Below are 16194 nucleotides of genomic sequence, written 5' to 3'. Positions count from 1 at the left end.
ATGGAGAGTTTCTTGTCATTTCCCGACCATTAACTGTGCCTCGGTCACTAGCATTTGCTAGGCCTGCAGCATACATAAGGCAGGTTTGGAGGATATGAGCAGCTCCCTGGTGCTCTTGCCAAAACTCCACACCTTTGTCTTCCACTCAGGAATGCAAGTAAGTTGGGGAGCAATTTTATTCTGAGACAGAATTAAGCCCATTCTAAAAGTGAATCATATACAAACTCTAGTACATTAACTGTCATTAGTGACAAATTAGTTTTGATACAGCTCACAGCTGCTTGAGATCTACTTGTTGAGGAAAACCTGGTTTGCAGTAATAGTGGGAGGTGTGTCCTGCATGGATCTCTCCCTGGCCTGTGGCTCAGGCCTCAGCAGTGTTGCCTCTTTACCCTGCTTCAGGCTTGTTCATCATGCTTGAAGGACTTTTTCTCCTAACTGCCATTTCCACTTCATCTGGACCCCATGCACCCTTCTGGCTTAATCTTCCTCTTTCTTTGGGTTTACTTTTTTGCAGTTGAAATCAACTCCAGACCTTCTCCGAGACCAGCAGGAGGCAACCCCAGCAGGCAGTGTAGACCATGTGAAGGCCACCATCTATGGCATCCTGAGGGAGGGGTGAGTGGGGGCCTTCCCAACAGTGGAGTCACACACCTCTCTTCTTTTCCTTCTAGCTTCATTCCCCATCCTCTTCGCTCTTAACCCTTCCTTCCCTCATCTCTGCTCCCTCTTTCCTACCCTAACCTTTGCCTCTGTCCTTTTATCCTCCAGAAGCTCAGAAAGCGAAACTGCTGTGAGGAGGAAGGTCAGTTTGGTGCTGGAGCAGATGCAGCCTCTGGTGGTGAGTGGTCTTCTCACAGTGGGAGCAAGGGTCAGGGTTAGGGCCCTGTGGGCCTCAGAATCTAGATGTGGACCCACTTCCTTCTCCGCAGATGGCTTCTCCTGGTTCTGCCAAGGCCCTGGGAGGGCATGGTGAACTCACCCAAAAAGTGGAGGAGCTGCAGCAAAAGCTGGATGAAGAGGTGAAGGTGAGGAGAGATTAGAAGTGCAGGAGGGATGAAGGACCACAAGGGAAAGAACCTTCACCTGGGCTGGCTCTTCCAAGCAATGGGACAAACACTGTGTGTCCTGTGGGTCTAGAGGCGAGAGTGTGTGCTAGTTCCAGCAAGGACTTCTGGGGTTCTCTGGAGCTTGGAGAGGAAGAGCACCTTCATCAGGGGTCCAACTACTTTCTGTTCCATTTCCTTTGGAAGTTTCCATCCTGGCTCTGCCACTTACTGGCTGTATAAATCTTGAGCAAATTACTTACCTCAGTTTTTTTCATAATTGTAATAGTGGTGACAATAATACTAGCTGTCATTTATTGAGTATAATTTTTATGGTAGGTACCATCCTGGGTAATATGTAGTAATTATAGTGACCCTATAAAGTAGGCATCCTGGACTCTTTTATGATGAGAAAATTGAAGATCAGAGAGGTTAAGTGAATTGCTCGAGGTAATGAGTTGCAGAGAAGGAATTTAAAAATTCAGGTGAGTCTTATTCTAAAGCCTATGTATTCCCTTTTTTAAAAAAAAAACTGCTTTCACCTCTTGCAGTATTGTCTTGTATGTAGTTGGTACTCAGTACCTATTGGATTGTAACCACCTTTGTTTCCTGAAAAGCAGTGTAGTGTAGTGGTTAAGTGGTGGGTTGCGGAATCAAACTGAGTTCAAATCCTGGTGCCCTTACTTGTTTGCTGTGTAACTGACCTTGGGCAAGTTCTTTAAATGTTTTAAGCCTCTGTTTCCTTAACTGTGAAGTGGGGATAATAATTGTACTGTAATAGTTCTCTATTGTGGTGTAACAAATTACCCCAAAACTTACTAGCTTAAAACAAACATCTCCCGGTGTCTGAATGCCCAGGATCTGGGAGCAGCTTAGCTGGGTAGTTCTGGCTCAGAGTCTGTCATGAGGTTCCAGCCGAGGTCTTATCTGGGGCTGTGGTCGTTAGAAGACTTGACTGGAGTGGAGGAAATGCTTCTAAAATGGCTTACTCAGTGGCTGTTGGTTGGAGGCCTCAGTTCCTTGCTATGTGGACCTCTTTATAGGGCTGCTTGAGTGTCCTCATAATACGGCAGCTACCTTCCCCCAGAGTGAGCCCTCCAAGGAGAAGGTAAGGGGGAAGCTGCAGTGCCTTTTTATGACTTAGTTTCAGAAGCTACCTGTCACTTCTTCATTTTTCTGTTTGTTAGAAGAGAGTCCGTAAGTCCAGCCCATGCCCAAGGGGAGAGGAATTAGGGTTTACCTTTTGAAAGGAACGTGAAATAATTTGTGGACATATTTTAAACTGTCACAAGTTTGGAGGCTTGTTATGAGGATTAAATGCAGATACTATGCATAAGGTCCCTAGTACAGTGGTCATAGTGAATGTCAGTAAATGTTAGACATTCCCATTATTCCTGGTCCTTCTCAGAGGCTGTCCCTACTCTCTCCCTGCTGTACTCACCTGCCTTTCCTTTTCCAGAAGCGGCAGAAGCTAGAGCCATCCCGGCTTGGGCTGGAGCGGCAGCTGGAGGAAAAGGCAGAAGAGTGCAGCCGACTGCAGGAGCTGCTGGAGAGGAGGAAGGGGGAGGCCCAGCAGAGCACCAAGGAGTGAGTGCCGCTGATGGGGGCTGCTTGGGGCCTCCACCAGAGTTGGAGGCTGCCCCAGGGCTGGGGAGACAGAGGGAAGTCTCCAGAAGCTGAGAGGGGTGGACAGAGATGATTTAAAGGTAGGACCTTTCTCTTTACCATCCCCATCAGTGATGGTGACAGTGCATGAGTTAGGCTCCCTTGGTTTGCCTCTGTGCCTCAGGTTCTTAATCTGTAAAATGGGATTAATAGTAGCACCTATCTCATAGGATTACTGTGAAGATTCAATCATTCATTCAGCAGATATTTTTGCAGCAAATACCTTGTGGCAGCCAGTGATCTAGATTCCTGGGGTACATCAGTGAACCATGCAGATGAAGAGCTTCCTCTCCAGAAGTGTATTTTCTAGTGAGGGGGAACAGACAGTACACAGTACACACGTTATATAAGTAAATTTGTAACATGTGAGAAAGTGAGAAGCAGAGTAGGTTAAAGCAGATCAGGAGGGCTGGGTTGTGGGGGAGCAGGTTGCAATATTAAATAAGGTAGTCAGGGGAGGTCTCATTAAGATTTGGACAAAGACTTGAAGGAGGTTGAAATGAATTAATAAATGTAAAATGTTAAAAAAAAAAACCCTGCCTGACATATAGTGCTCCATAATGTTATCTTTTATTAATTATTAGGCTCCAGAACATGAAGCTCCTCCTGGACCAGGGTGAAAGGGTACGACATGGGCTAGAGACCCAGGTGATGGAGCTGCAGGACAAGCTGAAACAGGCCCAGGGTCCTGAGCCTGCTAAGCAGGTGCTAATGAAGGTAGGGAACAGATTTGGGTACCTCAGCCTCTGCTTTCTTTTAGCTAGAGCATCCTCAAGTCTTTCCCCAAGGTATGGGGAGTAGGTAGCTGATTACAGGTACCCCTTAATGTGCTTTCAGGCACATTCAACGGCGGGGTAGGGGTAGAACCCAGAATGGTGGGTTTCCTTTATCCAAACTAGGCATCTTGGAGGGCAGAGGGCACCTAACAGATACAAGGTGCTCAATAAATATTTTTTGATTGACTGAATGAATGAATTAATAGATAGGTGGATCCTAATGTGGTCACCTCTGTACTTCCACCTTCACTTTCCCCAGGACCTGTTAGAGACCCGGGAGCTTCTGCAAGAGGTCTTGGAGGGGAAACAGCAGATAGAGGAGCAGCTGCGGTTGCGGGAGCGGGAGTTGACAGCCCTGAAGGGGGCCCTGAAGGAGGAGGTGGCCTCTCGTGACCAAGAGGTCGAGCAAGTCCGGCAGCAGTACCAACGAGACACAGAGCAGCTTCGCCGGAGCATGCAAGATGCGACCCAGGCATGTGACAAGAGCAGGGGCTGGGAGAAGAGGGAACCCCCAAGAAGGGGGCTGCTTTGAGGTCTTGGTATTTTTTGACTTTCCTGCTTATAACTTCCCGTATAGGACACTTGTGAGATGTAATGAAAACCTTGGTCAGGAAACCTACAAGGGCAGAGAGAGGGAGTGCAGGCCAGAAGTACCGGGAGGGTGTGTGACCAAAGTCCCATAGGGAAATAACTGGGGGACATTCCCTATAGATGACAGAGGGGTGGGCTGTGGGACTTGGGGAAAGAGCCTCTGCTAGCATTGCACCAGGTACCACTGGGGTGTCAGGGTGCGCAGCTGGCATGGCGTGTCTGGATCTGAGCTTCCCCTTGTACACACTCACACTTTGGTTTGAAGTGAGCTCTTCCTTCTGAGCTTCTGGCCCCTGACTCTCCCCTTCCCTAGGACCACGCAACATTGGAGGCTGAGAGGCAGAAGATGTCAGCCCTGGTGCGGGAGCTGCAGAGGGAGCTGGAGGAGACCTCAGAGGAGACAGGGCATTGGCAAAGCATGTTCCAGAAGAACAAGGAGGAGCTTAGAGCCACCAAGCAGGAGTAAGGACCTTGCCTGTCTCCCTGGAGTATTTATCCGTGATTCTTGTATCCCACTTCCTTTCTACCCACACTGTACTCTTTCCTTTCCCATTTCTCAAACTGCTCTTCTCCATATCCACCTTTCCCCCTCCTGAGATTGGTGCCCAGTATAATGGCCTCCAGGGGGCTGGTTTTTGTTGTCCTGCTAACCTCTCCCAGGCAAGTGACCCGACCCTGTTCCCTTTCCCTTTCAATTCACCTGGCTGGGCTCAGACTCCTGCAGCTGCGGATGGAGAAGGAGGAGATGGAGGAGGAGCTTGGGGAGAAGATGGAGGCCTTGCAAAGGGAATTAGGACAGGCCCGAGCTAGTGCTGGAGATGTTCGCCAGGTGGAGGAGCTCAAGAAGGTACTTGGGAGTTGGGGGGCAGAAGGGCAGGTTGGGGTGATGGGCACCTGCCTCACCTATCTATGAGGGGCTCCATACTAGAGTGGCTGTCTCCTGTGTGCTTGGTTTTCAGGCCCCATCCTGCCTGTTCAGCCTTCTCTCTTTCCAGCACACACTCTTTGATCCAGCAGGGCTGGTCTTCTCATTGGGTTTAGAAGTGTCTAATGGAAAGAGCTCTCAGTGGCCAGGTTGGGTTATAGGCAGAGATGCTGGCTGTCTCCCAAGAGATCTCATGGGTAGCGGCACTTAGGTGGATTTGTGAAACTCCAGGGTCGTTTTTGCAAACTTGGAAACCTTATTTGGTCAGCATAGCAAGAGTTGCTCTGTCTGTCATGAAGGACTCATTCACTACATTTATGAAACAGGCATTTACAGTTAGAATGCCAGTTTATTAACTTACAACGAAAATTGCCGTCACATAGACCGAAATACTTGCATTGGCAGGGCCAGCTGACCTACATGGGAAGCCAGATTGTAATTTGAAGGCTGGTTAGAGAGTATAGAATCTAGACATGGGGAATTAAATGTTTCATCATGCATGGATATTTTACACATGAGAAGGTCCTAAAATTGAAGTCAACACACAGATAATTTCTTCATATTCTTGGTATTTGTTTATGAAGGACAAAAAAGCAACTAATTATTTTGGATGATTTAGAAACTTGGAAGATATTTTGGCTAATTATAGGGAACTAGCGTTTATGGCCTCCTGAGGCTCCTTCTAGGTCTACAGTTCTCTGATCCTCTATTCTGGGTATGGAGTAGGTGCTCAGTTAACGAGTATTAACTAAACAATACTCGCTTATCATGCCTTAATGTCAGACTACCTAATTGTAATCGTGGTAATCATATTTTAAAATGAGTAAAGAAATATAGCTCTAAACAATGATTTTTTCCATAAATAAAAGCCTGAGCTTACACGAAATATTTGATGGAGAAAACATAATAAATGTTAACCAAATATACTTTGGTGATTGTCACATGAAAAGTACTCTTAGATTTTTACTGTCTTGTTCTCAAGTTAACAAACATCAAGGATAGTCTGAAATCTGTTCAGTACATTAGCTGACAGTGAACTTGGACATTCCTCTTGACAATCTCAGTTGATTTATTATGCTGGATAAAGCTAGAAAGCTAAAAAGTAATAACTAGTGTTTCATTTATCTCATATACTAAGTATATTTTATCAAGTATTTAGTCAATAAACAAAATATACATTAGGGAAACAGACTAACCCAGTCCAATGGAGACCATACACCATGCTATTCTTCTTTTCTTTGCAGTTAGTTTTGTTAGCGTCTTATGTTGAAGACTCACTGTGTATCATGTAACCTTTCAGCCTAATTATGGTACTCTCTGAATTAGAACCAGAACTCATATTTTAATTTTTTAAAAAAGAAATCAGAGCAGCACCAGTATTTCTTGTGTCACATATTTTAGTTTTTGACATATTTTCTTTTTTTTAAAAGCCAGTCCTGTTTTATCCAGACTCTCATCTACTCTCACTCTACGTAATTTTCTTAATGGAGATTTATTTCACATACCATAAAATCCACCCTTTTAAAGTGTATAATTTAGTAGTTTTTAGTATATTCACAAAGTTGTATAACCATTACCACTATCCAATTACAGAATATTTTTATTACCTCCAGAAAGAACCCTATGTCCATTAGCAGTCACTCTCCCCACCCCCTGGTAACCACTAATCTACTTTCTCTCTCTATGGGTTTGCCTATTCTGGACATTTCATATAATTGGACTCCAATAATATGTGGCAAGGTTTATCCATGTTGTAGCAAGTATTAGTACTTCATTACTTTTCTTTTTTTTGGTGAGGAAGATTGGCCCTGAGCTGATACCTGTTGCCAATCTCCCTGTTTTTGCTTGAGGAACAGTGGCCCTGAGCTAATATCTGTGCCAGTCTTTCTCTGTTTTGGATGTGGGACACCTCCACAGCATGACTTGATGAGTGGTATGTAGCTCTGTGCCCAGGATCCGAAACTATGAACCTTGGACTGCTGAAGGGGAGCGCTTGAACTTAACCACTACGCCACTGGGCCAGTCCCCAGTACTTCATTACTTTTTATGGCATAATAATATTCCATTGTATGGATAATACCATTTGATGGACATTCACCACTTGACGGACATTGGGTCATTTCTATATTTTAGCTATAATGAATAATGCTGCTATGAACATTCACATACAAGTTTTTTGTGAATATATGCCTTCAGTTCTCTTGAATATATACCTAGGAGTGGAATTGCTAGGTTGTATGGTAACTCTACAGTTACCTTTTTGAGAAACTGCCAAACCGCTTTCCCAAGGAGCTACACCATTTTACATTGCCCCTAGCAACGTAGGAGAGTTGTAGTTTCTCCACATTCTGGTATCCCAGGCTGGCTCTCTCTGCCCTGTCACCATTCCCCTTCCCTTCTAGGAGCTATGCCGGACACAGGAGGAACTTAAGGAGCTGCAGGCAGAGGGGCAGAGCCAGCAGGTGGCTGGGCGCCACCGGGAGCAGGAGTTGGAGAAGCAGCTGAAGGTTGAGGCTGATCGAGGCCAGGAGCTGGAACAGCAGAACCTCCAGCTACAAAAGACCCTCCAGCAACTGAGACAGGACTGTGAAGAGGCTTCCAAGGCAAGGGGAGTGGGCCCAGGGCTTAGGAGGTGGAGGCTGAGGGGTCTGGAGGGCTGAGGAGCCAGAGGGCGTGGAAAATTACCTATCATGGGTACGTATAGACCAGATGCTTGGTCCTAGGTGTGTGGTTAAAAGCAGCCAGGATTTGGCAGGGGGAGGCCGGGCCATACTTGGTGATAGCCAGTGCATCTCTTTACGGATGGGATTCTCAGGGAAGCCTCTGGCTTGTGGCGCCACCCCTCTTTAAGTCTCGTTCTTGTGGGCTCTCTTTGGGGTGGCTTTCCTGGAGTGGTCAATGACCTTGAGCCCTGGGGTCTGAGCCACTGCTCCCTGAACTGGCCGCAGGCTCAGATGGCAGCAGAGGCAGAGGCGGCAGTGCTGGGGCAGCGTCGGTCAGCAGTGGAAACAACACTTCGGGAGACCCAGGAGGAAAATGACGAATTCCGACGGCGCATCCTGGGTCTGGAGCAGCAGCTGAAGGAGGCGCGAGGCTTGGCGGAGGGTGGGGAAGTGGTGGAGGCACGGCTTCGGGACAAGGTGCAGCGGCTAGAGGTCAGTGCTTCTGGAGACATCGTTGGCTTCGTCCTGGCCCTTTCTCTTCTCATCCCTGGCTAAATACCCAGCCATCAATTTTATTTTGTCCTTAGTGGACGTCTGCTTGCCTCCCCAAACCCTCTGTTAACCTTGGGTTTATTTCCTGGAGCGTGTTTCGGTGTGAATGTCTCACCCTTTGAACCACTGGTATTTTTCTCTCTTATCTCCCATCCTTTGCATGTTCTCTGTGTCTTGATTTCTTTACTAGTTCCTCTGAACCTGTTTTCATTGCCCATCTTTTTCATAAATATCTCTTCCTCCTTTGTCCTATCTACTCACCTCCAAATGGCTTGAGCCCAAGCTTGGCCTCCTCTCAGTCCACCCCCTTTACCTCCCCCCTCTCCCAGGCAGAGAAACAGCGGCTAGAGGAGGCCCTGAATGCAGCCCAGGAAGAGGAGGGGAGCCTGGCAGCAGCCAAGCGGGCACTGGAGGCACGGCTGGAGGAGGCCCAGCGGGGGCTGGCCCGCCTCGGGCAGGAGCAGCAGGCACTGAACCGCGCCCTAGAGGAGGAGGGGAAGCAGCGGGAGGTGCTCCGGCGGGGCAAGGCTGAGCTGGAGGAGCAGAAACGTTTGCTGGACAGGACTGTGGACCGACTGAACAAGGAGGTGGGCCATGGGGTGGCCTGCACTCTTGAGAAGAGGCCCAGCTCATACCGAAGCTTGCCTGGGGGATGGGAGTCGGGGTGGGGAGGTCATCCTGTGTGGTGTTTGTTTTCAAGTTCATTGCTGGGGAGGCCAAGCTAAATCTTGAGAGAGTGGCATCCTCTCTACCTCTCCTCAGTATTTTTGCCCTTCTCCCCGCATCCCATTCCTTTAGGATCTTGATCCTTAGAGAGTGTCTCCTGGGATTTTTCCCTTAAACGTCTATAAGACCTAAACATGGGGACATTCATTGGTAGAATTTTATATTTGGGGGATGGGAAGGAGAAAGGAAGAAAAGAAAATAAATTGCTTTTTTTGGGGTAAGGTTCTCCTCCTAATCTCTTTTTTTTTTTGAGGAAGATTATCCCTGAGCTAACTACTGCCAATCCTCCTCTTTTTGCTGAGGAAGACTGGCCCTGAGCTAACAGCCATGCCCATCTTCCTCTACTTTTTATGTGGGACGCCTGCCACAGCATGGCTTGCCAAGCTGTGCCATGTCTGCACCCGGGATCTGAACTGGCAAACCCTTGGCCACCAAAGTGGAACATGCGAACTTAACCGCTGCACCACCGGGCCAGCCACCTCCTCCTAATCTCTTACTTTAAAAACTAGAGCATGGGTCGGCCCTGTGGCGCAGTGTTGAGTTCGCACTTGCTGCTTCTTGGCGGCCTGGGGTTCGCCGGTTCGGATCCTGGGTGCGGACATGGCACCACTTGGCAAAAGCCACGCTGTGGTAGGCGTCCCACATTTAAAAAGTGGAGGAAGATGGGCGTGGATGTTAGCTTAGCGCCAGGCTTCCTCAGCAAAAAGAGGAGGATTGGCAGTAGTTAGCTCAGGGCTAATCTTCCTCAAAAAAAAAAAAACAAAAACAAAAATACTAGAGTAAACACCTAATGTATTTCATCAGTTCTAAAATGCACGTTGTATCATCTCTGGAACTGAGTTGTGTCTTATAATTGATGATATGTCATGGTCAGTTGACAGATTTTCCTTTCTTAGTGGTATATCTTATAATCATTGGCATCTTGGGTTTGCTGAACTGAGGTCATTTAAGGTTTACTTTGTATCAAGCACTGTTGTAAGTGCTTTACGTAACTTACTGCTTTAATTCTCATGACAACCTTGTGATGTTGGTACTACTATTATCTCATTTTATAGATGGGGAACTGAGACCCACAGAGGCTGAGTAACTTGCCTGTGATTACACAGCTAATAAGTGGTAGAGCCAGGATTTGAACTCCAGCAATCTATATATTACTACTAGCTGTACTAGGGACCCTAGCCCAGGAAAGAGCAGGAGAGGGCTACTTTGGCAGGAAGGAGGCTCTGGGAGAGTCTTGGCTCAGAAAAGGGACACAAGCATCTGCTGAAGAGGTGCAGTGCTGAAAACTCGCTTTTCTCTGCGTTTCAGCTGGAGCAGATTGGGGACGACTCTAAGCAAGCCCTCCAGCAGCTCCAGGCCCAGCTGGAGGATTACAAGGAAAAGGCCCGGCGGGAGGTGGCCGATGCCCAGCGCCAGGCCAAGGAATGGGCCAGTGAGGCAGAGAAGACCTCTGGGGGGCTGAGCCGGCTTCAGGATGAGGTAGGACCCTAAATGGCAAGAGGGTGGGAATCTCCCAATGTCCTTGGTTTGAAGGTCATTGCCTCTTAACTAAACCTGTGGCCAAGGGATCCTGCGACCCAGATTTAGGTCTGACCACTTAGAGTGACTTACTAAGGTGTGGGAGGTGGGAGGACCTATCCATCCTAGGTACGGACAGTGGGGGCTGTGTTGTCTCTAAAGCAGGGATTTCAAACTCTGCTGCATATTAGAGTCTCCTGGGGAGATTTTTAAAAATCCTAATGCCCAAGGTGCATTTCCAACCACTTAAATCATAATCCCTGGGGCTAGGAGCCAGGAACAGTGGTCTAAAAACTCAGGTGATTCCAATTTGTGTAGAGAATTTTAAAATAATAAGGAAAATGGACTGAAAGTCAGTCTGCTTTTTATTATCACCATGTTCTCGCAATTTTAAAGAATGTCAGTGATGAAATATTTCTCCCCTTAGGGGTGGTCTGCTCCCACCCCTCAACCCCAACCTTACTTCTCTGAGCTGTTGCATTTTTCCCTTCTGCCCAGACCCAGAGGCTGCGGCAGGCCCTGCAGGCATCCCAGGCAGATCGGGACACAGCCCGGCTGGACAAAGAGCTGCTGGCCCAGCGACTGCAGGGGCTGGAACAAGAGGCAGAGACCAAAAAGCGTTCCCAGGATGACAGGACCCGGCAACTCAAGGGCCTTGAGGTGAGGACACTGAGGGGATGACCTGAGGTGGGTAGAGGGTGCTGGGGGTCTGGATCCTGGCCTAGGTGAGACGTCTCTGGGGAAAGGAGCCAGGACACTCCAAGCCTCTTTCTATGCTTTTCTGTTAGTACCATTGAGTCAATTCCACCTGCTAGCAACCCTGTGTACAGCAGAGTGGAACTCTGCCCCATGTTTTTGCTCCATCCTCTCACCTTCCTTTGCTGTATCAAACAATGCTCTGCTGCTATTTGTAGGCTTTTTATGGCCAGCTTTTTCGGAAGTGGGTGGCCAGGTTCTTCTTTCTAGTCTGTCTTAGTCTGGAAACTCCACTGAAAGCTGTCCACCATTGGTGACCCTGCTGGTATTTCAGATGCCCGGTGGCATAGCTTTAAAGCAACACGCAGCCACTGCAGTGTGACAACAGACAGACAGGTGGGGTGGTTCCCTGACTGGGAAATGAACCCAGGCCGCGGCAGTGAGAGTGCCAAATCTTAACCACTAGACCACCAGGGCTGGCTCTTTCTATACTCAGGATGGAAAATTAGCAGCCCACAGCTGTTGAGTTTTGTTTGACTCAGTGTTTTAAAAACCTTTAAGTTAATTGCCAATGTTTAGAATATAGATGTCACATAAAATTTTGTATTATTTTATACATCTGGGAAATACGGTAACACTGAGGTTCGAGTCCTGAGCTGTCTGCGTGGCAGCAATTGGCTAGAGCTGAGCGGTGTTGTCTCCCCTTTAGAGTGAACAGTGGTCTTCACTTTGCTCTGTTTGGCAATAATAATAACAACAGCAATAGCAAACACTTATTTATTGTGCTGCGTGCCAGGCACTTAAGACTTATTTAATCTTCAGAATAACCCTGTGGGGTAGGTGGTCTTGTTTTCTTCATTTTACAGATGAGGAAGACGGAGACACAGAGAGGTTAAGCAGCTCCATGGCCCCTCTGCTAGGAAGTGGTAGATCTGACTTTCAGACCCAGGCAGTCTGGCCCCAGAGCCCAGACTTAGCCTCTGCATGGTACTGCCTGGCTCGAGTTTGCTTCCCTAGTCTGTATCCTGCTGCTTTAGTTTCTGACTGTCTCCATCTCAGCCTTGGCTCAGGCACTTGGCTTTCTCTGTTTTCCCATTAGGGAAGTAGGGCTGCCCCAATGAGGAACAGATTCTGGGATTTGTCATCCTGCCAAGGGGCCAAGACCAGAGCAGACCTCACCCTTTCCCCTCGATGCCACGCCTCGTCAGCAGAGGGTGCTAGCTCCATGGTGGCCCCTGGCAGGGGCAGGGACCAACAGGTTATGGAGATACGTGCAAGAGAAAAGTCTGTGAAGGCTGGGGTTTGAGAGGGTCTTTATCAGAGTTTGGCATTCTGGTGTCCAGCATTTGGGGCAGAATGAACCAGTTGTCCCTCTGCCACAGGAAAAAGTCTCACGGCTGGAAGCAGAGTTGGATGAGGAGAGGAGCACTGTGGAGCTGCTCACAGACCGGGTGAATCGCGGCCGGGAGCAGGTAGCCTTACCCCTCATCTGTGTCTACCCCTGACTGCAGAACCTCTCAGCCCTCTCAAAAACAACTCTACCCTCCCATGTTTCATAATCTGGAGAGCTCTGGCTGCAGAATCGCTGCACGGCTGGCTCTGCTTCAGGGTCTCGTCTGCTTCGGGAAGGATTGGCAGGTTTCCTCAGTAGAAAGAAGCCAGGAATTTGAGTGGAGGAAGGAATCCTGGTGGCCTGGGCTACTCTCTGATTTGAGTCTGGGCTGCTTCCATTCAGAAGAGATGCTAGTTCCTGGTAAGACTGAGGAGGCCCTGTTTAAATTCTGTGGCTCCTCTCATTTGAATAGGCTGTGATCTCCTAGTTGCCTGGGAATTTTTGAGATTCAGAGTTTAGAGAGCATCCTACAGTTACTCTGCCTCGATTGGTTCAGCTTGCTGGTTCATCATTAGACCTCCCGAAGTCTGGTTCGTCTCACCCATCCCCACTCACCCACCCACTCAGGTGGACCAGCTGAGGACAGAGCTCATGCAGGAGAGGTCTGCTCGGCAGGACCTGGAGTGTGACAAAATCTCCCTGGAGAGACAGGTGAGGGGGAGGGGTGAGGAGTCTTGGGGATAGAACCCCAGGAGTGGGTAAAATGACCACAGAAGAGATCAGAAGTGGAGTGCTTAACTATGGAGGCTTCCTGTCTCTCTCAGAACAAGGACTTGAAGAGCCGGTTGGCCAGCTCAGAAGGCTTCCAGAAGCCCAGTGCCAGCCTCTCTCAGCTTGAATCCTTGAATCGGGAGTTGCAGGAACGGCTGCAGGCTGAAGAGAGGTGACATGAGCCCATGCTCTCTCTCTCTCTCTGGACTTTTCTCCTCTGGGGCTCCCTCCATCTTCTACCTCAGAAAAGGCCCAGCCTGGCCTGATCCTTAAGGAGACCTATTCTCTGGATAGAGACCAGAGAGAGTTGCAGAAATTGTGAAATGTGAATGACCTCTACCTCCCCAGTTCTTTGGTTCTGCCCTGGATCCTCCCCAGTCTAACGGTGGGGCTGATGACTAAGAGGAGTCCTTGGAGGCAGTAGGGAGCCAAGTAAGGGTTCCTTTAGAAATGGCGATGACCATAGACATCCCCTTACCCACCCTCTTAGGGAGAAGACAGTTCTGCAGTCCACCAACCGAAAACTAGAGCGGAGAGTTAAAGAGCTGTCCATCCAGATTGATGATGAGCGGCAGCATGTCAATGACCAGAAAGACCAGGTAAGGGTGGCAGCCAGGGCCAAGCAACCTAAAGGCAATGTATACTGTGTGTTTGCTTGAAGGCCAAGGGAGGCCCCATCTCCCAGGTCTTCCAAACTTAGATTTCCTTGTATAAGGACAGAGAGACTAGACTGAAAGGACTGGATTAGAGAAGTCATAGTGAGCATATGTATTGAGTGCTGCTGATGTGCTGGGTGCTAGGTTCTCTTTCTAAGTCTTATACATCTAATCCCCAAGGCAAACCTTTGAGGTTCGGGAACTTGCCCATGGTCACGCTTTCCTAGGGGCAACGATCCCTTGTCAAGATTGCTACAAGGGAGGGTCTAAGGCCATGGTAGCAGCAGCTGTTTTTCTCATGTGAGGACTTGTATCCTGTCCAGCTAAGCCTAAGGGTGAAGGCTTTGAAGCGGCAGGTGGATGAAGCAGAAGAGGAAATTGAGCGACTAGACGGCCTGAGGAAGAAGGCCCAGCGTGAGCTGGAGGAGCAGCATGAAGTCAATGAACAGCTCCAGGCCCGGATCAAAGCCCTAGAGAAAGACTCCTGGTACATGCTGCTCTTCTGCCCCCTGCTCCTTATGGATGGTAGAGCAGGAAGGGAATGGGCTCCCCTGAGCTAGATAAGAGGAGCATCTCTAAGATGGGACTTCACAGTCACTCATTCCTGGTTGGAAGCCAGTATGATTATCTCTTAGTATCTCAGCCCCCATCCTGTACCCCATCTCCCCAAATCTCTGATTAGTGGGAGATCTTGTGAGTAGCTTTAGGCTTTAGAAGAATTGGGGTTTTCCTTATCATGAAAAGGATGGCTGTGTCAATCTTTCTATCTCCTGCCCTTACCAGAATTCCTCTCTCTGACTCAGGCGCAAAACGTCCCGTTCAGCTGCTGAGTCAGCCCTCCAACATGAAGGGCTGAGCTCAGATGAGGAATTCGACGGCGTCTACGATCCTTCCTCCATCGCATCACTGCTTACAGAGAGCAACCTGCAGACCAGCTCCTGTTAGCTCATGGTCCACAAAGGCCTGGAAACCTATCCTGGCCAGCCCTGCCCAGCCTCTGATTCCTCATTCCTGTGGGGGACCCAATTATTCAGACCTAAGACAAGGAGGGGTGTGAGTGATGGGGATGCAAAAGGCACCAGCACTAATCTGGTAGATGGACTTTCCCTTTCCTTTGGAGGAGTGGGTATTTTAGGCCAACTGAGCCCTCTCCTTAAGTGCCGACCTCTCCCTCTGCTCCCACATAGCAGCAGGATGTTCAGCATGAAGGCTGAGGGGGATTGAGCAGGATAGGAAGAGATAGAAATTGCCATGTATGTAAAGCTTTATTTCTTTAGCCCTTAACCCTCAGGCTCAGGGAAATACGCTATGTGATTCTGCTCCCTTGACTCCTGCAACCCATTTTTCTCCCACTCTGGAGCAGGGTAAAGGGAACATTATGGGTAATGGACATGCTGGCGTGGCTCTACCCACATCTCAGTTGCTCCTCTTTGCACAGCCATGGGACTCATGAGGTAGTCCCCACCCATCTCTATTCCTATATTTTTTATCTTCCCCAAGCCAGGATCCAAGGGACACTTTCTCCACCCCTTTCCATCATCACCATTCCTACCTTCCTTCTTTCTTCTCAGTGCCTTAGCCAGGTGAGGAGATAAGGATGCTCTTCTTGCCTTTTATACCTGCACATTCATACCTCTCCAGGACCAGGCTTTCCCCTTCCAGGCCCTCAGTTTTCCCTGCTACCCCAGTGACTGGTCGAGAGAGCTACCAGCTTCTCTGCTGATGAGCCCATGGGAGAAGGACTTTGGTAGTGCCATGATAAGGTGGTAGGGCCTGGTTCTTCTCAGGGTTTCCATCTTTCCCCCCTCCCTCGGTGACTACAGATGTGTTTATAAGGTAGTTACACCTGGGAACCCTGAGAACTGTCTACACAAGTCCGAAAAGCAAAGATTTCAGTCCCTGTGGCCTTATTTGTGGCTTCTCTGACCAGATGTGCCCAACCTCTGTAGGGAACCGAGGGACCCTCATTATCTCAGGAGCTTGGAGCTGACACAGGACTTCCTGCCTGGGGCTAGAGGCTGACTCTTGGTAGAAATGGGAAGAGGCAATGGAGGTTTTGGGGAGAGCCATGCTCTGGTAGGGAGGAGGTAAGGGAGATGACTCACCTCTCATTTCCTTACAGAGCCTGGGGGAGGAAGAAGCCTTTCTCACCAATGACTTGTAATTTCATGACTTAAAAAAAAAAATTATTCTGCAAATCATATATCCTCTCCCAATCCAATCCAGGCTTGATTTTATTTTAAATTAAATATTAAAATTATATATCTATACTGAAA

At 48.5% G+C, this 16194-nt stretch overlaps 1 protein-coding gene across 3 annotated transcripts in view; it reads left to right on the top strand.

The window, feature by feature from the left end:
- The window catches only part of CGN (cingulin), a 23066-nt gene extending 6872 nt beyond the window's left edge, over window positions 1-16194 (top strand). For all 3 annotated transcript variants that reach the window (XM_023641171.2, XM_001492515.5, XM_070268252.1), the window contains 19 exons: window positions 518-618; window positions 772-841; window positions 933-1028; window positions 2506-2633; window positions 3296-3428; window positions 3747-3959; window positions 4392-4540; window positions 4793-4925; window positions 7406-7606; window positions 7952-8158; window positions 8548-8805; window positions 10253-10423; window positions 10961-11122; window positions 12541-12630; window positions 13119-13202; window positions 13316-13434; window positions 13753-13861; window positions 14242-14405; window positions 14722-16194. In XM_023641171.2, the coding sequence (XP_023496939.1) occupies window positions 518-618; window positions 772-841; window positions 933-1028; window positions 2506-2633; window positions 3296-3428; window positions 3747-3959; window positions 4392-4540; window positions 4793-4925; window positions 7406-7606; window positions 7952-8158; window positions 8548-8805; window positions 10253-10423; window positions 10961-11122; window positions 12541-12630; window positions 13119-13202; window positions 13316-13434; window positions 13753-13861; window positions 14242-14405; window positions 14722-14863 (2730 nt within the window). In that variant the 3' untranslated portion in view covers window positions 14864-16194. The remainder of the gene's footprint in view (window positions 1-517; window positions 619-771; window positions 842-932; window positions 1029-2505; window positions 2634-3295; window positions 3429-3746; window positions 3960-4391; window positions 4541-4792; window positions 4926-7405; window positions 7607-7951; window positions 8159-8547; window positions 8806-10252; window positions 10424-10960; window positions 11123-12540; window positions 12631-13118; window positions 13203-13315; window positions 13435-13752; window positions 13862-14241; window positions 14406-14721) is intronic.

This window comes from Equus caballus, chromosome 5 (assembly GCF_041296265.1).
Source record: "Equus caballus isolate H_3958 breed thoroughbred chromosome 5, TB-T2T, whole genome shotgun sequence".
Classification (NCBI taxonomy): Eukaryota; Metazoa; Chordata; class Mammalia; order Perissodactyla; family Equidae; genus Equus; species Equus caballus.
The sequence above is the reverse complement of the archived record's forward strand: the minus strand, read 5'-3'. Positions and strand labels throughout refer to the sequence as shown.